This window comes from Cydia strobilella, chromosome 7 (genome assembly GCF_947568885.1).
Source record: "Cydia strobilella chromosome 7, ilCydStro3.1, whole genome shotgun sequence".
NCBI classification, from domain to species: domain Eukaryota; kingdom Metazoa; phylum Arthropoda; class Insecta; order Lepidoptera; family Tortricidae; genus Cydia; species Cydia strobilella.
The window spans coordinates 19,186,126-19,208,077 of NC_086047.1; the positions used below are offsets into that span (position 1 = coordinate 19,186,126).

Below are 21,952 nucleotides of genomic sequence, written 5' to 3' on the forward strand. Positions count from 1 at the left end.
TATAGTGAGTGTTCTTATACTTCTTATATATGAATGTAATAAAAAGGTGTTTTTTACCATATATCGGTATCTCTGTTTGTAATATCTGTTTTGTATACCAAAATATAGGGTCTATCGGGAACTCGTAGAATACAAATGTTGGTTGGTATTGGTGTTTATACATATTATAAATGTAAGCGACCATGAGTGGAAATCGTATTAGCATTTGTAGCCAACTTACAAGCTTAAAAACATCAAACCATTTATATCTTCCTATCTACGATATTTTGCCCGTGTCAAATTGAATAGGTATACCGTCCCAATGGTTTGTAATCTATTAAATTTAATCTTATGCTCAAACTTATTTCGGCATAATTAGGAAATTAGGCTAATCGTTTTGACATTCCAAAAAATAAACTGATTTGTCAGTCGGTCAACTACCCTATTCTTCGTGCTTAGCGTGCTTACTTTAGTTATTGGCACGGCATTGAAATCTTCATTTCCAAAACCTTCATTTATCCTCGTAATGCCCACCATACAAAGTTTTCCTATTTTTAGTGTGAACCTTATTGTATAGTAGTTTTTAAAAGGTTCGAATTAAATTGAAACAGAGTGTACTAATAATGCAAATTTTGGACCCGGGTATGTCCTTAAACTACGTCCAAAAGAGAGGTATGGGCACTGTGAATGACATCTCGCTTTGTGTGGTAGGGCACAGGACAGCGGATGTCATTCCAGATCTAGAGCAGAGCCCAACTGGGGAGGTACCACCACCTTACAGAAAATCGCAGCCAAATAACACTAGACCGTACTCATAGTGTTGTGTTCCTGCCGGTGAGTAAGGTTGCCAGAGCTCGAGGGAGAGGAGTGTTAGGGTCGGCAACGCGCATGTAACTCCTCTGGAGTTGCAGGCGTACATAGGCTACGGAGACTGCTTAACATCAGGCGGGCCGTATGCTTGTTTGCCACCGACGTAGTATAAAAAAAAATTGGGCCTAACGAGGTTATACCACAGATAACTGATAAAGGTTCAGACGGTTTAGGTTCTGTAGAGCGGTTCAGCGTACAGCAATGTCGGCGGCGCGGACATGTTACTGGTGGCCGGTGGTTCGCGAGATAGAAGCAGTGCTGAACGCGCCCGTTGTTTGGCTGAAAACAAAAATAAATGCTATCAATATAAGTATAAGTAGGTCTCGCTATTTCGAGACTCGTTTCGGACACATTCCACCAAGATATGGAACACATCTTCTTTTACTCCACATTCGGTACAGTTTTACACGTACGGAGATAAAAAGTCGTAGCGATGAGAGTTCAAGTACCTACGATTCACTTTATTAGATACCGGAGTATGAGTAACCGAGGAGATATAGTATGAATTTCCTCAAATGATTTTTACGCGTCACACCCTAATCTGTTAAACAAAAGCCTTTGTTTCTTTTGTTCAGCGGTTACCAATGCTACCGCTACTGACTGAACGGGAACAAACTCGTTTAAAAATAAATTTTACCGTAATATTTTTATGGTTCAAATTGCTCTGTATTCTGCGGCCGCACACAGGCAACCGATCGTCCTTCATTACCCCAACTCGTTATCTTAGAAAGAGCTGTTACATTTTGAATCTTAATACCACGATAGTTGCTTTTTAACGACATGGTTGCTTTGGCACGCGCTCGGCACGCGACTAAGGCGCCTCTCCAAAAAAGAAACAAAGGTTTTTGTTTAACGGATTATGGTCTGAGCCCTAAAAATCATTTGAGAAAATTCATACTATACCGTTACTAGTATAGTCCGTTGTCAGCATGAAAATATATATCGTCATCCTGTCCTGGCCGGTTTCGTCCACGGCGACTGGGTTTGTACTGGCTAGTGAGAGCGACGGTCGTGAGCTCTCAGGTGGCTGACGTAGCCTATTTTTGCAGTGAATGTACGGCCACACTCACCGCAGGTCAGCACCCCTCCGACAAAATTGTAGTTGATGACCGCAGGTGGTCGGGCCTTTAACTCGTCACGCTTCGCGTCGAGTTCCACTCGTCTCTGCTCTTCGAAGACCTGCACTTTTGTACTCACTGTATGCCTCCACTTCGGTCGATCTTGTGCCGAAGTCTGCCAGTGCAATGGTTCAATGTCACATCTCCGCATGTAGCGCTTCAGTACATCTTTGTATCGCAAAAGTTGGCCGCCCTGTTTCCGCTTCCCACTCTGCAACTCTGAGTAAAAGATGCGCTTAGCAACTCTGTCATTGGACATACGGGAGACATGACCACACCATCGCAACTGACGCCGCATTAGATAGGCTTCAATGCCGCTGACATTAGCACGGCGTAGCACTTCTGTGTTCCATATCGTAACACCTCCTCAAAGGTGTGTTGTCTATTTGATGCTGACGGTTTGAACCAGTGCCAAAGAGAGAAACAAGTTAGACTTACCATTAGAATGCAGCTATCAGACAGTGTTGGCCGTAATTGTTAATTTTAATTAACCATTGATCAATTTTATTAACCATTAGTTCCGCCATTAACCAATTGCATTAAAGTTAATTCGGATTAAAGTTAATTCGGATTAAATTTTTGAGACGTTAATGGCCATTGAAGTTAATTCGGATTAACTTTAATTCGGATTAACTTCAATGGCCATTAAAGTTTCAAAAAATTAATTAGAATTACTCTCAATTGCATTAACGTCTAATAAAATTACATTCGTGATATTTTAAAATGAGACAGCAAAATGACCCTGACTGAACCCTGGCAGTAGTAGCAGTACCTACCTACTACCTAGTAGAATTCTGGTTTGGTGCAACACAGACATACGCGGTTTTGGTCATTTAAATCGTCTTGATGAGCACTTCGGAGAGCCGTACCCATGATAGAGCTGATGCTGAACCCTGGCAGTACCTAATGGATCTAAGGTTTGGTGCAACATAGGCACACGCTGTTTTAGTCATCCGACTCGTCTTGATGAGCACTTCGGAGAGCCATACCCATGATAGAGCTGATGCTGAACCCTGGCAGTACCTAATGGATCTAAGGTTTGGTGCAACATAGGCACACGCTGTTTTAGTCATCCGACTCGTCTTGATGAGCACTTAGGAGAGCAGTACCCATGATAGAGCTGATGCTGAACCCTGGCAGTACCTAGTGGATCTAAGGTTTGGTGCAACATAGGCACACGCTGTTTTAGTCACCCGACTCGTCTTGATGAGCACTTAGGAGAGCAGTACCCATAATGGAGCTGATGCTGAACCCTGGCAGTACCTAGCGGAACTAAGGTTTGGTGCAACATAGGCACACGCTGTTTTAGTCATCCGACTCGTCTTGATGAGCACTTAGGAGAGCAGTACCCATGATAGAGCTGATGCTGAACCCTGGCACTACCTAGTGGATCTAAGGTTTGGTGCAACATAGGCACACGCTGTTTTAGTCACCCGACTCGTCTTGATGAGCACTTAGGAGAGCGGTACCCATGATAGAGCTGATGCTGAACCCTGGCAGTACCTAGTGGATCTAAGGTTTGGTGCAACATAGGCACACGCTGTTTTAGTCACCCGACTCGTCTTGATGAGCACTTAGGAGAGCGGTACCCATGATAGAGCTGATGCTGAACCCTGGCAGTACCTAGTGGATCTAAGGTTTGGTGCAACATAGGCACACGCTGTTTTAGTCACCCGACTCGTCTTGATGAGCACTTAGGAGAGCAGTACCCATGATAGAGCTGATGCTGAACCCTGGCACTACCTAGTGGATCTAAGGTTTGGTGCAACATAGGCACACGCTGTTTTAGTCACCCGACTCGTCTTGATGAGCACTTAGGAGAGCAGTACCCATAATGGAGCTGATGCTGAACCCTGGCAGTACCTAGTGGATCTAAGGTTTGGTGCAACATAGGCACACGCTGTTTTAGTCACCCGACTCGTCTTGATGAGCACTTAGGAGAGCAGTACCCATGATAGAGCTGATGCTGAACCCTGGCACTACCTAGTGGATCTAAGGTTTGGTGCAACATAGGCACACGCTGTTTTAGTCACCCGACTCGTCTTGATGAGCACTTAGGAGAGCGGTACCCATGATAGAGCTGTTGCTGAACCCTGGCAGTACCTAGTGGATCTAAGGTTTGGTGCAACATAGGCACACGCTGTTTTAGTCACCCGACTCGTCTTGATAAGCATTTAGGAGAGCAGTACCCATAATGGAGCTGATGCTGAACCCTGGCAGTACCTAGCGGAACTAAGGTTTGGTGCAACATAGGCACGCGCTGTTTTGGTCATCTGACTCGTCTTGATGAGCACTTAGGAGAGCAGTACCCATGATAGAGCTGATGCTGAACCCTGGCAGTACATAGTGGAACTAAGGTTTGGTACAACATAGGCACACGCTGTTATGGTCATCTCACTCGTTCTAATGAGCACTTGGGAGCGCAATATTTGAATATTATCTTGAGATACTCATAAGATAGATGACATATACTTATGGCAGTAAGCAGTAGGTCCTAGTAAGTACCTAGAGGTACTTACTAGGACTCAGGTATGGTCCAATCTATTCACGCGCTGTTTTGGTTCATCTTTTTTTATTAAGTTGATGGGAATAGTAACAAAAGTGCTGCCTAATCAATGTTTTGTAAATTTTTGTATTATTCAACACTTTCAGCGCCAAGCGCCCCATTTCAATAACAAAATGAACCCGACTATCGGGTTCTTGGCACTGAAAGTGTTAACTGATCATGATTACCAATGTCATGGTCATGCAATATTATGTAAGATATGAAAGAATATGTTTGTATTTATGAACTGAATCGGAATCCTTACAGGGATAAATTAAAATAACATATTTATTTATCATTATTTATTTATTTAAGAAAATATATTACAAATTATATACCACTAATTATTTTATCAATTATAAAAATTAAGTCTTATTTTATACATAATGATACAGATGTAGTGCATAATTGTTTACCATCGTATTTTCGCGGAAACGCACGAACGTGTCTTGCTATTTCAGTCAGTCTCAGTACAAAAATACTGAGGTTGACAGAAGTAGCATGACAAATACGAACGTTTCCGTGAAAATACGACGACAAACACTTATGCACTACATCTGTATCATTATGTATAAAATAAGACTTAATTTTTATAATTGTTAAAATAATTATTGCTGCTACTGCCATAAGTATATGTCATCTATCTTATGAGTATCTCAAGATAATATTCAAATATTGCGCTCCCAAGTGCTCATTAGAACGAGTGAGATAACCATAACAGCGTGTGCCTATGTTGTACCAAACCTTAGTTCCACTATGTACTGCCAGGGTTCAGCATCAGCTCTATCATGGGTACTGCTCTCCTAAGTGCTCATCTAGACGAGTCGGGTGACTAAAACAGCGGGTGCCTATGTTGCACCAAACCTTAGATCCACTAGGTACTGCCAGGGTTCAGCATCAGCTCTATCATGGGTACTGCTCTCCTAAGTGCTCATCAAGACGAGTCGGACGACCTAAACAGCGCGTGCCTATGTTGCACCAAACCTTAGATCCACTAGGTACTGCCAGGGTTCAGCATCAGCTCTATCATGGGTACTGCTCTCCTAAGTGCTCATCAAGACGAGTCGGACGACCTAAACAGCGCGTGCCTTTGTTGCACCAAACCTTAGATCCACTAGGTACTGCCAGGGTTCAGCATCAGCTCTATCATGGGTACCGCTCTACTAAGTGCTCATCAAGACGAGTCGGGTGACTAAAACAGCGTGTGCCTATGTTGCATCAAACCTTAGATCCACTAGGTACTGCCAGGGTTCAGCATCAGCTCTATCATGGGTACTGCTCTCCTAAGTGCTCATCAAGACGAGTCGGATGACTAAAACAGCGTGTGCCTATGTTGCACCAAACCTTAGACCCACTAGGTACTGCCAGGGTTCAGCATCAGCTCTATCATGGGTACTGCTCTTCTAAGTGCTCATCAAGACGAGTCGGATGACCTAAACAGCGCGTGCCTATGTTGCACCAAACCTTAGATCCACTAGGTACTGCCAGGGTGCAGCATCAGCTCTATCATGGGTACCGCTCTCCTAAGTGCTCATCAAGACGAGTCAGATGACCAAAACAGCGCGTGCCTATGTTGCACCAAACCTTAGATCTACTAGGTACTGCCAGGGTTCAGCATCAGCTCTATCGTGGGTACCGCTCTACTAAGTGCTCATCAAGACGAGTCGGGTGACTAAAACAGCGTGTGCCTATGTTGCACCAAACCTTAGTTCCGCTAGGTACTGCCAGGGTTCAGCATCAGCTCCATTATGGGTACTGCTCTCCTAAGTGCTCATCAAGACGAGTCGGGTGACTAAAACAGCGTGTGCCTATGTTGCACCAAACCTTAGATCCACTAGGTACTGCCAGGGTTCAGCATCAGCTCTATCATGGGTACTGCTCTCCTAAGTGCTCATCAAGACGAGTCGGATGACTAAAACAGCGTGTGCCTATGTTGCACCAAACCTTAGATCCATTAGGTACTGCCAGGGTTCAGCATCAGCTCTATCATGGGTATGGCTCTCCGAAGTGCTCATCAAGACGAGTCGGATGACTAAAACAGCGTGTGCCTATGTTGCACCAAACCTTAGATCCATTAGGTACTGCCAGGGTTCAGCATCAGCTCTATCATGGGTACGGCTCTCCGAAGTGCTCATCAAGACGATTTAAATGACCAAAACCGCGTATGTCTGTGTTGCACCAAACCAGAATTCTACTAGGTAGTAGGTAGGTACTGCTACTACTGCCAGGGTTCAGTCAGGGTCATTTTGCTGTCTCATTTTAAAATATCACGAATGTAATTTTATTAGACGTTAATGCAATTGAGAGTAATTCTAATTAATTTTTTGAAACTTTAATGGCCATTGAAGTTAATCCGAATTAAAGTTAATCCGAATTAACTTCAATGGCCATTAACGTCTCAAAAATTTAATCCGAATTAACTTTAATCCGAATTAAATGGCTAATGGTTAATGGCCATTAACCTTTTTAATTGTTAATTTTTAATGGTTAATGGCATTAGCGTTCGGCCAACACTGCTATCAGAGCAGCGATAGGCAGAACCCCAGCTAACGTCAACAACGCATGTTGCGTCGGCGTATGCGTGGCTCTAGATATACCACAGCTTGTAATGTTCAAGTCATACTTGTTAGAGAGAGATACAGATATAGAGCTGACTCACCGTTAGAATGCATACAGCATAACACCAAAGCCGCTATCAAGGCAGCGATAGGCAGCACCCCAGCTAACGCCAACAACGCATGTTGCGCCGGTGTGTGCGTGGCCCTAGATACACCACAGCTAGTAATATTGTGGACGTCATAAGTTTGTAAGATCTGTTGGAATTCGGTTCCGAGGGACCGGATTACTGCCTTCATGGCTTTCGGGGTTAAAGCTTCACCGGTGTCGGTTTTTCGGAATTGGAAGCATGGTCTGAAATAATAATAAAAAAATATTAATTACAAATTAATTCAAATGAGCCTTAAACAGAGAGGAGGCGTGCAGTGGACTAACCAGAAATTAGCACCTATTCATGAAAAACGAATAGAGGACCCTTCGATATCGAATCATTTGGATTGGACAATGTAAAAACGCTCTTATGCGAGGACCGATTTTCCCCGGGCCAGGAGTTTGTAGTTACGAGTACCTATCGATGGAGGAGGCCAACATTCAGTAGACTATGACTTAGATACCCCGGAGTGTCATGGAAAGCGGCAGCCTCGTGCAACTGTAGGTACAAGGTAGGCCTTTAGGGGCTTCTACAACCCGTAAGGTTCGTAAATTTTACATTTAAAACTCATTTAGTAGCGCAAGGTAGGTAGACAATTGAAATTAGGACCTTTTCGCTTGGTTAGGAGTTTATAACTATTGACGCTATCGATGGGAGACCTGTTAAAGTGGGCTATTTAGGCTGATGGCTTACCCAGGAGTGTCATGGAAGGCGGCTGCCTCGTGCAGTTGCAAGCGCAGGCCTTTAGGCGCCACGGCGGCGGCCACCCGCGCCCGCAGCGCCGGCACGAGGCGCGCGCTCACCACCAGGCGGAGCAAGTCACGCTCCCTCACCACCACCACCTGAAAACAGGTTAGATTAAAACACACACACACACCCACACACACACACACACACACACACACACACACACACACACACACACACACACACACACACACACACACACACACACACACACACACAAATCGGGTAGTCAAATCTCTGTTTTGACATTTTGCTGGGACATCAGTTAGCCGCGACCACGACCAGTGAAACCTGTGTCGGAACGTCGGTAAATAAAGGTAACAAAAAATAAATTCGCGATAGACCCGATTGTAAATGTGATTTAATACGAGTAGGTTAGATTAACTTTAGAACGAGGAAAACTTCTCACAAACTGCGACTTAAAGTTAAATTGTAGAATTATCAGTTCTTAGCACAATCAGAAGCCATGCAAATAAAATAATCATTCTACATAGACTTGGTCGGTTAATAAAAACATTCAAAACTAAAAAGTACCTGTATACATGTTATTTATAATCAATGTAACCTTGTATACATGTTATTTATAATCAATGTAATGGTAACCTTTGTATATTAAAGGACCAATTTTGTAATTACAGTTCAGTATAATTCAATCACCACACCACTTGGCCACAGAAGGCCAAGGATAGAAAAACTTGGCGAACACTGGAGGAGGCCTTCGCCCAAAGAGGGATTTTTACGAACATTTTTAAACATAATTAAGGAACTTTTATATTTATTTAACATTGTAATCTCGTAGATTAATAAAGGCTTTTTATTTATTTTGGTTTTTCAATCAGTATCTGCTTGTTTTATTCCTCATACGACTGAACCTTACATGGCGACCCTGCCATGTTTGTGCTCGAAAATTCTCAGAGCAATGTCTACTATCACTGTCTTTCACTTACCTCGACTAAGATGTCACTATATCTTTCAGGGTCTCCAGAATTATTAGCTCGGACAGTTAATCTGAAAAATACAGTCTTATGATAATTATCAACTAAAAGAAACGCAAAATTGTAATGACAATTACAACATTATAGAAAATTGTTGCTGAGCAAATTATTTAGCTGCAGAAGCTTTCCCAGAGAATGGGGATTAGGGATTATAACTATTGACTAATTAGTAAATATATCTTTGCAAAAATCAAGACAGGAGAGACGCTAGAGGCAGAAGATAGAGACACAATTTTGCAGAGAACTGTTCGACCCTTTTCCAGGCAGCACCAATCTACAAGGTTATCCCAAAAAAAATTTATATATACTTATTCCAATTAATACAGTTTTGATGATTCATTCGAAGACAAAAGACAAGTCACATTTCCCGAAAGTGCAATGTAATTTGAACCTAAATCAGAATGTTGAAATTTTATTGGTTGATAAATCCCACACACTGTTAACTGACAGTTCGTAAACCTAATTAGCAAAGCCATAAGGTCCCCCAATGGACAGAAGAGTGTTGCTGTTTGTACTATGCCTGGAAAAGAGTTAATATATATAAATAAAACTTACCGGAATATACCATCGGCATAATGTATAAGGTTCTTCATGATCCGTAGCTCTCCCGTGTTGTTGTTAAGTGAAATCACGTCCGATACGTTGTTGGACGACCGCGCTCGAATCGGAGACTCGAAGCTCATGTTCACGAATCTGTAACAGAAATGTATAATCGTACTGTTAAAGCACAAATTTAAAGGCACTGCCAATACATTATACTCTTGACAACTCTAGCAACTTTACCGACAGCATAGAGTAACTTATACTAGAGCGGTACTGTCATAGTAAATTTTGTAACCCCAGTAAATTCACTACCATCTGTCGACACACTTTAAAACTAGAAATGAAGATTTATAAAAATACGATAAAATGTATTTAAATATAGATAAATGATTTTTTTATTTGCATTAATTATTTTTATGATTTTGACCCATGTTCTGTCACTGATATGCGTTAAAATTGTTAAATAACAAACGAAACCGTCAACGCCATCTATACGACAGTTGGCCAAAACTAGTAGCGCCCTCTGAACGAGAATCAAATTTTCTTGATTTTCGAGGCACGTTTTTTCCTTAGACTGTATCCATCTATTACGGAGTTATATCTACCTTTGCCGTCAGTGAGACAACACCAGATACAAACAGAATACCTAAGTAGTAAATAGCTGTTTTTATGGCTGGCTGTAGTCTTATGTAAGGAGTTCTTCACAAAAAGGGCTACATATGACAGGACATACTGCCATATTATTGTCTTTGGAAGTTGTTTTATAACACTCACTTATGAGACTTCCGGTTCGAGCGCCATCTTGATAGTTAGCATCGTGATTAATTACTTTGTTTTTTGCTCATTAATATTGTTTAAAGTGTAATATCGATAGCTTATTATACAGTAAACTAATGTGGTAGTGTGCAGTGAATGGAGAATTAATTTTGAAGCGCGTTTAACCACCATCTTGGAGTCAACGGCCGGTAGTCCACGTGCTTCTTGTAAAGTCTAGCTATCAATTTACAAGAGCTAACAAATCACCGTACACTGTCTTGTACAACCGTACAATTTTTGTCGTTTTTAAACCTCTTAATACCTTGATACTGGCGAAATAGTCCCACTGGGCTGAAGCCATAATTTTAAAAGAAGAAGAAGAACACTCACTTATACTGAACAGGTAACGCGTCAGGATCCTTGTCAGTGGCCTTGACAGTAGCTATGACAGTGTCAATTGGCACGTTCAGTCGCACTCCTACTGTCATGTTGGCGCTCTCGAACTCAGGGAGATGGTCGTCTATGTCTAGAATCTTGATTAAGGCTTGCGTTTCTGAGGGGTCCTGAATAATCAATCCAGAATGCGTCCATTAAGTATAGGTACCCCACGTCCATACCAATTTACAGAACTTTGTATGCAGGGGAGGTGCCTTTTCTCTGCAGCTGACTGTACAGTCGAAGGCAAAAATATCGGGCCAGAGACATGGCTCAAAAATATGTGAACACGACTTTATTGTCTAAGATGTAAGAGCGTACACATATTTTTGAAACTTTGGGAATGTATATATATATTTATGCCCTTGACTCTACATAGTGTGGGTGTCAATCAACTTTTAGTGTCACTGTTGCCATGGTTACGGTTAGTTGCCCAGAATAAAAAAAAAGTGTGTGCGTGTAATCTTTACGCGCGATTGAAGTAAAACTTCTTTGACGATGCCGTTTATCGCTATGTTGACATTTTGACGTGTGTCCTTTTGTGCGTGTGTCACACAGACCTAAAATTTAGTGGTGTGTCACTACTGAGTGTTACTTCCGTCAGAAAAAATCTGAGTTACCCTCTAGTCACGTAGAAGTTTAACTTCAAAAAACTCTAAACTGGGTGGGAGTGTTAGGGTCGGCAACGCGCATGTAACTCCTCTGGAGTTGCAGGCGTACATAGGCTACGGAGACTGCTTAACATCAGGCGGGCCGTATGCTTGTTTGCCACCGACGTAGTATAAAAAAAACTAAAATTTTATAATGTTTAAATCAAGCATGCATTTTTGTGGCGCTTATAAAGCCATTTCCGTAACATGCTATCCGCTAAACATGTTAGTATTTTTTTATCTAACAAGCTATTAAAATTTTGTCCTTTGGACAACTGGATAAAATAACAACACGAAGTTCAGTCAGTATTTAAACTCTACGAGTAAAAATAAATGTTTTAACATTTAAAGAATTAAAAACTTACCAATCGATTATAAGCCTTATTAAACTTAGGCTTGGTTCCATATTTGAAGCACTTGATAGTGACGAGTATTCTCGCAATGGCCTCTCTGTCAATGCGCGCGGCTGCCTTTATGAAAGCTTTGCTGTCATTGGTGCGCTCGAGTTTCAACAAGCCAAGGTCGTTGCCCGCTGAAAGAATTGCAACCTTATTACTTCAATATTAAAGTTCACGTTACATTGAACTATATTTGTCAAATACTTGAGTCGTTAGGGTTCGTTTAGAAGTGGAAGGATTGTATTATACCAGTGATGGTATAATCAATGGCTGCGTTGTTTTCTATATCTTCATCTATGGCTTGAAGCTCTCCGATGATGGTGCCAACTGGTATCTCCTCTTTGGTCATCAGGAGGACTGGTGGGTCATCCTAAAACACATAATAGCTACTTTTGTGAAGTCATGTTCAATGTACGTCCATTCAGTAATGTTATATTTTGTTATTAGATCCTTCTCTCGGTGAGATTTGTGTTCAAAGTTGGTGGTTGGACTGGTTTTATGTAACCAGGCCAACCGCCTGGCCGATGTGTTTCGGTTGATAAGAAATATATGAACTTCCTACCAAGTTCCTAGCAAAGTGTGGCTTATGGTCGTCCACATCTGTGACATCTACGGTGACAATCCTGGTGGTCTGCTGAGGAGGCGACCCACGGTCTGTGACAAGTAGTACTAGTGTGTATGAGGCTTTACGCTCCCGGTCTAGCGACTGGCGCGTTGTAATCAGGCCGGATTGGGGGTCTGAAACAAAATTTTCTTAGTTACCAGCGTGGTCTGTCTGGAGAGTTACTCCCTGATTACATAAGCCTTTACGGCAGTGGGCCACTGTTATATGAAGTAGAGCAACCAGCCTGATGGCTGCGTGGATTGTTTGGGACATTCGCTGCAGCTTACTATACTGGTGAGTAACTACCTAGTATGTTCTTCTGTCTGGAGATTTGCTCATCGATGACAAAAGCTTTAGCGTCGATATTAGACTGTTGGATAGAGTATTCGGTTTGTATAGAGAGTTACTCACCTATAGCAAAAGACTTAGCGTCGGCATTGGTCTGTTGTATAGAGTAGAGTAATCGGCCTGACGGCTGCGTGGGGTCATCAGGGTCACTTGCAACTGCTTGGAACACTGGTGAGCCTATTGTTGCGTTCTGCAAAAAAGAAAGGAATGCTCAGTGAAAATTCTTATTTATATGAGAAAATAACTCTTAAAACATCAAGACAGTATGTACTCATGGAGGCAATTAAGCGTATCATGAATCATTCCCTGCAAGATTAAATTAAAAGTGAATCTCAGAGAATTGAATCTTATGAGTGATGGCAGAAAGGTTTCTAATTGGTATTCTACTGAGCATAAGCTGGAGAACGAAGCCCCCAAAAAACTGGACTCGGGTTCGGATGGTATATATGATCTACGCAGTTTTCTGATTGGAAAAATCAAGTTATTGCACACTTAGTTGACTATTGGTACGTATATGTGGATGCATGAGATGATATATCTCTTACCTCGCTCACACTAAGCTGTTCCCCCGGCGCGGGCCGGATGAAGTGCGGCACGCCGTCGTTGGCGGACACGTCGCCGATGTACAGCGACAACGACGTGTCGGCATTATGTCCGCCGCCGTCCGTGGCTCCGATGAGCAGGCGGTACGGATCCGTGCGCCCGCGTCCGGTCAGGTCGCGGCGGGATTTGACCTCGCCGGTGTTCACGTCGATTGTGAACAAGCCTGGAAACCAATAGTTATTTGTGCAACAAGAGAGGAAAGTTGGTTTTTCTCTTGAATGTTGATTTTACGTCCCGAGAAAGCGAAAGATTCTAAGTTATAATCTTGAGCGTAGCGAGGGACTCAAAAACACGAGATGTAAAATAACTTTTCTCTCGTGTGACACATATAATTACACAAAATAATACAGAGAAAAAAACGAAATTATAATAGAAGTATGAAGTGGCAGTTCATGGCCTTCACTAAATTAAAAAGCTACTTTGTTTTACTCCCTGGAGTGAGGAAAGTCGCACTTTCCTCACTCCAAGGAGTGACGAAAGTAGGCTTGTTCGAGCTGCTGAGGTGAAAAAATAATTTTACTATTCAAGATGATAATTCAAAATATTTAGATCACTACGGTTTCACTCAGTATTACCGTACCGTACCGTAGAACTGCAGTGATCTAAATATTTTAAAATATGTCTCACGATAGTTTAATTTCGAAGATGATAATTATTGATGAATGATGACGTTGATGTCCTAACACTCCTAACCAATTTCGATCACAATATGTGTCACAATGTGCGTAAACTGAATATTGATTTAGATATTTAAACATGTTAGTTGATACTAACACCGATATAATAAATATATAAAGGCGTGCGTATTTGGGCGTGCCTTGAACTCGTTTTATTTCATAACATTCTCCTTGAAACCAAGAACTAAGTATACAAACCTACTTACTACTTAGGTTTTATTTCATCAACCATCCTAGGTAGCCCTGGTTATTTTCTACTAAATTGTACGAGTAACCTACCATTGGCTTCTCCTTCGTTTAACAGTTCATCCTTGATTTCCCCTCCAAGCCCTTCATCATCGCTGGCAGTGATGCTGATAACACTGATGCCAACTGGGACGTTCTCGGGGACCATCGCTGTAAATGTAGTGATATGACTTGTGACTCACCATTAGCCTCTCCTTCATCTAGCAGCTCATATTTGACTTCCCCTCCTAGCCCTTCATCAGGATCGCTGGCAGTTATATTGATGACACTAATGCCGACTGGCACGTTTTCTGGAACCACCGCTGCAGAAAAAGAAAATGTGGTCATTCCGAACAAACAAACATTCTGAAATCCGAAGGATGGCATTCTGTAGCAAGTTTTCTTCAAGAAGTTGTTAATCATTGCACGCTGCATGGCGGGCATTTTATATTCGCAAGTAGGAAACACGACGAAGCATGTGAAATTGGAAAATGATAATTCCTGTTATATAAGATGGATTTTTTACATGGGTCAGTGATGTGAGGTGTGAAATTAGGTACTATTATTTATTCTGTGATGTAAGATTGTATCAAATCTCGTACTGCTACATAAAAATGGTCTTAGAAGATTTTCCCTAACTTTTTAATCATGTTTTTGTAGATCAAAGTTCACTTTTGTTGAGTACATTGTACATACTTATTATTGTTTTTTGTTCAAAAAACTGTGTCGCGTGACCAAAATATCCATCCAGTAACAATCCACTAATGTTTTAGTTAGTAAAGTAATTTTGCAATAGAAATCTTTACCAGTATACACTGCTTTCTCGAAAGTAGGCGCATTATCATCCACGTCCAGAACATCAATGAGTATAGTGGCAGTAGTTTTCAGTCTTTCAGCACCTCCTTCTGGCATGTCCACCGCTTCTATCTCAAGCCTTAGCACGGATTGACGTTCGCGGTCTAAAGTTTTGTTTGGGGCCAGCTGAAAAATGCAATAATATTACAGGAAGAATTTTCCAGACCAGTAAAGGACCATACACTCTTTTCATGCTTACTGGTCATGTACTGCAAAAATTGGGCCACTTTCCTACCAATGACTATTTATTATTTTTTGTCACAAATTAACGCGAAATATTTGATGCGTCGTGCATTTCTCATGAGGGTTTTTCGAGTGGTGCTACATTAAGTACTCAGTTCACTGCGACTGTGTGCCAATTATGTTATATTATGTGTTCTAATTTCAACGTTATTTGGTACAATAGTTTGAGTTTAATTACAGTAACCAATTATTTATTTAATATTATTTACCTTAATAACTCCAGTGACATTATTGATCGTAAAAAGATCAGAGTTTTCTCCTCTTAACGTGTAGCGTATATCAGAATATCCTTTAGCTTTATCTTCTTCAGTCAAAACTGCGTCTGCATCACTAGCTGTCACTGTTAAAATCTGCTCTTGGTCCTTTATTGATTCTAGGACGCTTACTTTGTAGAGCTGAAATTAAATTTCATAGATGATATCCAAGATCAACCTTATTTTATTAGAAGCGGGTGTGGAATGTGTGCCATTCACTAAAACGATTTTTCTGGGATAATTTGAAAACTATTTTGGTAAGCGCAGATACTATAATAGAAATGGATAGAGTGAATCATCATCCCAACCGAAATTAAACTTCCTAGTTACTTTAATTAAGTTACTCATTTAAATGAACGATAACGTTGGTTTGGTTATATCTTTTGCTTACCTCTTTATCAAATTTAGGAGGATTATCATTCAAATTGATCACTTCAATAATGACTTTCGCCATCGTATGTTTACTTCCATCATTACTCGTCGCCTTTACAGTTAATGTCAAATTAGGTGTTGTTAGTTCTTCATAATCAAGATGCTTTGTTAAAACTACTTGTCCACTTAAAGGATCCACTTGTAACAGCCCAGTTTCAGAATTAACGACTTTGAAACCTGACACTAAGTGTCCAGATATTGGGTCTTCAGCTATTAACACCAAAACAGTGCTACCTATAGGTTGTTCTTCTTTGATCTTATGATAAATTATAGGGTGTGAAGTCGACCAACCAGGGTTTGTAAATTGTGGATTTTTATCAGCATAAGGTTGGATATAAATCGTATGTTCCACAATATCGAACTGTTTATCCTTTTCAACCTCTGCATTTATATCGACTACTTTAACAGTCAAAATGATTATAGAAGCTTGGCTATAATCTAGTGTACCATTGACTATAATTTCACCAGTGTCTTCATTGATACGGAAAATGTGTTTATAGTCATATTGTGCGTTAGGTTTCAAATGGACACCAGCTTTGGAAAAAGCTTTTATTGGATCGATGATACTGTATTTAAGAACAGAGTTAACATCTGTGTCGTGAGCGACTAGTTGTGTAACAACATCATCAATTTTAGTTTTCTCTGAAATATAAGTGGTTGATTCGGTAATATTGAATTTAGGTGGTTTATCATTGACATCTTGGATGGCGACGAATACTGTGGTGGTTGCGGTTTCAGGGATAGGCACTCCACTGTCGACTGCGGAGACTATTATTTCGTAACGATCTGCGTTGACGTCTCTATCTAAATTGGCATCGTTTGATACTGTTATAAGACCAGTTCTGAAACAACGATTAACATTAAAATAGCCGTAGGAATAAAAACATGTTATAGGACCAAACTAGTAAGTAGGTACACAACAATATTACAAACACATTAATCTATAAAAGGTCAAACCAGTCTTAATTAAGGGGATGCTTTCAGCGACGGATTTAAGGATGAGCCGATGAAATACTCAATTACGCAATTCACCTAAGCAAATGAAATTATACCCACATGACGCTTTTAGGGAAATATATGATAAACGCAAAAAATAAATAAAGATATTATCAATATAACACTTACTTTTCATTAATAATGAAGTTATCTTTAGATCCCGATACAATGTGATACGTCAAAAGATCATCCAACCCATCCGGATCATTCGCCACAACCATCGTAACATTCTGCCCAGGCTTGGCATCTTCTTTGATGCTAGCTTTATAGTTCATCGGATTGAGCTCGAAGGTGAAATCCTCATTGATGTCGGGTTGCTGGTTGACGGTGTATTTGTAGTGGTGGTAGTTGCCCTTGAAGGTAGGGCGCTGGTTGCCGGGCACGCCTACTCGGATGTAGACGCGGGTTTCGTTGTGGAGAGGAGGTTTACCTAAAACCAGTAAACAGTTTATTCGTAAGTGGTCAATATTTAGAAAGAAATAGTAACTGTCTAAACTATTGTATTAAACGTATTTCAATTCAACGGTCGTGAGTCATACTAATATAACATCAATTTTAGGTTAAATTCACGTTATTCTAGATCGGACTCTTGTGAAAGAGTTTCTACTATAAGCGAGTTTCGCGTTTCCCTTTGGATTGCTGTGCCAGTCCTTTGTGCCAAGAACGATGTAATAGCTTAACATTTTATGGCATAGGTACTATTATCTAAATTCGTCTTAGTTTAGATGTTTAACAATTTTCACTTAAGATTCGTTTTTATTCTATCATTATCAGTTTAAAAGAACTTACCGTAATCAGTAGCTCTCACAACAAGTTCATATTGTCCTCTAGGAGTGTCCATGGTTTCAACCTTTTCAAGAATCACGATCTCACCAGTATCTTCATCAATAGCAAATACATTGCCTTTATGGGTAATGCTGTTATCAGACTCTAGAGAATATTTGATTCGACCGCCACCTTGCGATGGACCATCCGCATCTGTAGCCTGTCGAAGCAAATCATATATTTTTATAATATAATCTATAACCTTATTATAATAATCAAGCATGAATATCAGAAATTTTGACAGAAATCTTTTCTGTTACGCTTCTCATTGGGATATTTGTTTGTTATATGTATATACATTTATTTGGTTTTTAATGTACTACTTACCGTAACCACAAATTGTGGTTCAAAACTAGTCGCACCATCTCTTATAGTTCTACTATACTCAGGAACTTCGAATACAGGAGCATTATCATTCACGTCAAGAACCTCAATGTACACACTGGTAGTACTGAGTTTACCTCCACCGTCCTTCGCTATAAGCGTCAAGCTGTAACTCTTCTGCTTTTCATAATCAAGTAATTGACCAACGTACAAATTGCCTTTTGCTTTATCAGTTTTGAACAAATGAGATCCAAAACCAGTGAGTGAGTATTCGATTTCACCAAAAATACCATAGTCTTTATCTGTAGCTGCTACATCACCGATCAGACTTCCAATGGGAGCATTTTCATAGACATTAAATTTATAACTTGTTTGATCGAAAATTGGTGCATTGTCGTTCATATCAAGAAGCTTTACGTTAACTCGTGCTGAACTCAATTCTATATTACCAACAGATGATACTATATCGAAGCTGAATAGTCTTTTATCATCATCATCGACATCATAATCAAGTCGAGAAGAATCTTTTACTTTTATACTAATTGGAGTTCTGCCTTCACCATGGTCTGTGCTTATTGAAAACACTCCTTCCGAATTAAAAACATCTCGTAAAGACAAATCATATTTGCTGTTTTGCCCAATGTCATTATCTTCAACATAGATGGATAAACCAGGTATTGGACTTCCGTTTTCGATGTTTTCTGGGATCGAAATATCAAATTGATCTTTATTAAATTTAGGTTTATGATCGTCAACATCGGTTACTATTATAGTTATTGGCGTGACTGTATAGTCGGATGGCACTTCGTTGTTTATCAGTTCTGTAGCCTGAAGAAAAAGTATGTTATTAGATTTTCTCGCTGTTTAAAATAGCATAATCTTTTCCACATCTTTAATTATTTCATCAGTGATTTCAACTTTTACGATTTTAGAACCTTATTTTTTACTAAAACGGGATTTAACCACATATAAATAAGCCTGAAAATTAATCTCGAATAAATTCACACGTCGAAGGTAATTTTCAAGCTAATTAAGATAATTACCTTAACGAAGAAGTTATAAACTCCTCCATTCTGCATGACGACATCACTCTCCCTATCGATAGGGTTGTGAGAAGCGACCAGCACAGCTCGTCCGATAGGCCTCTCTGGCAGCAGCTTAAAGTACTGCTCACTGTCACCTTCAAGGGTCAGTAAGACTGGTCGTGGGTGCGCTGTATCGCCGTCTTTAGCTACTATTTCCATTATGCTGGTGTTCTGGAAAATAGGAAATTCGGTTATTATTAGTTAAAAGGTTTATTGCGGCAAAAAACATAAAGTTAAACGTCCTCAAACTCGGCTGAGCCTGTATAAATAGTCACGCAATTTTTTCTATTTCAGACGTAGATAAAGCTATACATAGAAAATAAGTCTTAGAAGGCTGAGCTCTCATAATCCAGCCATGGTTTCCACCTCAGTGGTAAATAAAGTTGATAATAGAAGATAGTAGACCTAGTATCTTACATCAGTCATTTCTAAGCTAAACAGGCCAAGCTACACTAGATAATGTAACATTTAAGGATTTGCCACGCTAAATGCGTTCTGCAGGCAGCGGTCAGGTCAAACTTCAACTTCAAAGGTTAATACGGGTTTGACCTGCTGACCACAGAACGCATCCAGTGTGGCAAATCCTTTAGCAGGTAATATCATCTTACCGGTGGAGTATTTTCTGGTACTGTAGCCGAATATGGCGCATTGATCAATACTGGTGGTTGGTCCTGTACGTCCCTTACAGCAACTGCTACACTGGCAAAAGTGCGTAAAGGCTTGTCAGAAGCATCAGCTGCTTCTAAACTTAACACGTAGGCTGAACGGCTCTCATAGTCTAGTGGTCGTTGGATGAATAGTCGTGCTTGGAATTCGTTTGGAGAAATCTGGAAAGTTCAATGGGTCATATATGATTAAAGATACTGATATTGAAGCTTATTATTTAAGTACTGAATAATAAGCTGTGTCAACATCTTTATTACCATAAATTATGGTAATAGAGATGTTGACACATGTTAAATTTTATAACTAAATCTAGTTAAATAGAGAGAAAATGAGCAATTTATCACATGGGATAAAGGCTAAGATGATGATGATGACAGGTCTTACCATGTCAGTAACGACTCGGAAGGTGGCACAAGCCTCAGCATCGCTGCCTCGCTCTTTGGTGGAGCACGTGACCTTGATCTCGGCATTGCGCCCTTCGTCGCGGTCCGTCACTATTATCTTTGGGTTCAGCTGAAAAAAAAACGTTAGGTTAGCAGTTTAATTATGTGCATCAACATCTTGCAGATAGCTAGTAAGTAGTCTATGTTGCATTTAACTTCTTAATCCATCTGCGTATTCAAATACAAACCTTACATGGCGACCCCGCCAAGCTTTGATTTTAAGTATACTTGCTTAAGGTAACGCTTAACGATTGAAATCGGTACTAATACAACAATTTATCACACAAACACTTCGGCTCACATTGTGGCCACCTTAAGAATGTGATAAAGTTTTCATTTACATTATTTGGCCGCCATTTTCTAAAAAGTGTGTACCTAAGTGTGAAAATGACGCATGAAAGAGTAAGAGAAAAATATCTAACCAATATATCCGTACCCGGGGCCTAGTTAAGATGACAATCGTACAACGACAAACGATAAACGAAAAGAAATTATGTAACGTCACGTAATTATTTCCATAGATATTTAAGATTTTTCATTATTTAGACGCAGCGGGCATATAGCGACTTGCGAGTCCAATATAATACCGCGTTTAGGGTTCTGTTGGGGTTGCCGCGGCACTGTAGTGCGTCGGGTATGTTTGCGGAGGCGACCGATGATTTTGCTGCCATAATGCGCAAGCGGTGCACCTCCCTGCTAGCCCGAGTTTGCTGCAGCACCAACGGGATCTTCAGCGCGTTCGGGATTCCGCGCTGATGCGTCGATAGACGCAGCTACATGTCTCGCGCTCCACGTAGGTAGGTTATTAGTTTTGTAAGTTTTATTTATTTATATGTAACTTTAATTGTTTTATTTGCTTATATGTAATTGTATTTTTTTTATACTACGTCGGTGGCAAACAAGCATACGGCCCGCCTGATGTTAAGCAGTCTCCGTAGCCTATGTACGCCTGCAACTCCAAAGGAGTTACATGCGCGTTGCCGACCCTAACACTCCTCTCCCTCGTTGAGCTCTGGCAACCGTACTCACCGGCAGGAACACAACACTATGAGTAGGGTCTAGTGATATTTGGCTGCGGTTTTCTGTAAGGTGGAGGTACTTCCCCAGTTGGGCTCTGTCTAGATCTGGAATGACATCCGCTGTCCTGTGCCCTACCACACAAAGCGAAAGGTCATTCACAGTGCCCATACCTCTCTTTTGGACGTAGTTTAAGGACATTACCCCGGGTCCGGACGTAGTTTAAGGACATACCCGGGTTACCGCATACATAATGTATTATTTATAATTGTAATTGTATGTCATAATATGGGACTAAAATAAATATTATTCATTAATTCATTCATAGAAGCATACCTCAACCTCGCTGCCCACGGGGGTCGCTTCGCTAATGTTGAGTATGTACGGTCTGTTGTGAAACACTGGGGGGTTGTCGTTAACATCTTTTACTGGGATGACTCTTCGGAGGGACACCGTATTGGGGTCTGTGTTAGCGATGCCTTCATCTGAAAAATACATGAAATAACAGAAATTATGTACATTTATTAAAATTTAGTGCCACAACATAGCACAGACTAAAAAAATGTAACATAATAAAAAACATTGGATTAAAACAGAAATTCTTCGATAGAC

The 21,952-nt window shown here is 40.6% G+C and overlaps 1 protein-coding gene across 1 annotated transcript in view; it reads right to left on the bottom strand.

Annotated features, from left to right (window-relative positions):
* Positions 1-597: 597 nt before the first annotated feature.
* The window catches only part of LOC134742636 (cadherin-23), a 30,802-nt gene continuing 9,447 nt past the window's right edge, over positions 598-21,952 (bottom strand). The window contains exons 4-25 of the mRNA XM_063675812.1: positions 21,677-21,825; positions 20,265-20,393; positions 19,823-20,041; positions 19,173-19,385; positions 18,133-18,957; positions 17,770-17,965; positions 17,110-17,410; positions 15,944-16,826; positions 15,508-15,693; positions 15,007-15,181; positions 14,404-14,523; positions 13,241-13,461; positions 12,759-12,885; positions 12,306-12,481; positions 11,993-12,113; positions 11,711-11,877; positions 10,651-10,823; positions 9,517-9,654; positions 8,914-8,974; positions 7,913-8,061; positions 7,172-7,422; positions 598-1,128 (exon numbers count right to left, since the gene is read on the bottom strand). Of these exons, the coding sequence (XP_063531882.1) occupies positions 1,019-1,128; positions 7,172-7,422; positions 7,913-8,061; positions 8,914-8,974; positions 9,517-9,654; positions 10,651-10,823; positions 11,711-11,877; positions 11,993-12,113; positions 12,306-12,481; positions 12,759-12,885; positions 13,241-13,461; positions 14,404-14,523; positions 15,007-15,181; positions 15,508-15,693; positions 15,944-16,826; positions 17,110-17,410; positions 17,770-17,965; positions 18,133-18,957; positions 19,173-19,385; positions 19,823-20,041; positions 20,265-20,393; positions 21,677-21,825 (5,090 nt within the window). The 3' untranslated portion in view covers positions 598-1,018. The remainder of the gene's footprint in view (positions 1,129-7,171; positions 7,423-7,912; positions 8,062-8,913; positions 8,975-9,516; positions 9,655-10,650; positions 10,824-11,710; positions 11,878-11,992; positions 12,114-12,305; positions 12,482-12,758; positions 12,886-13,240; positions 13,462-14,403; positions 14,524-15,006; positions 15,182-15,507; positions 15,694-15,943; positions 16,827-17,109; positions 17,411-17,769; positions 17,966-18,132; positions 18,958-19,172; positions 19,386-19,822; positions 20,042-20,264; positions 20,394-21,676; positions 21,826-21,952) is intronic.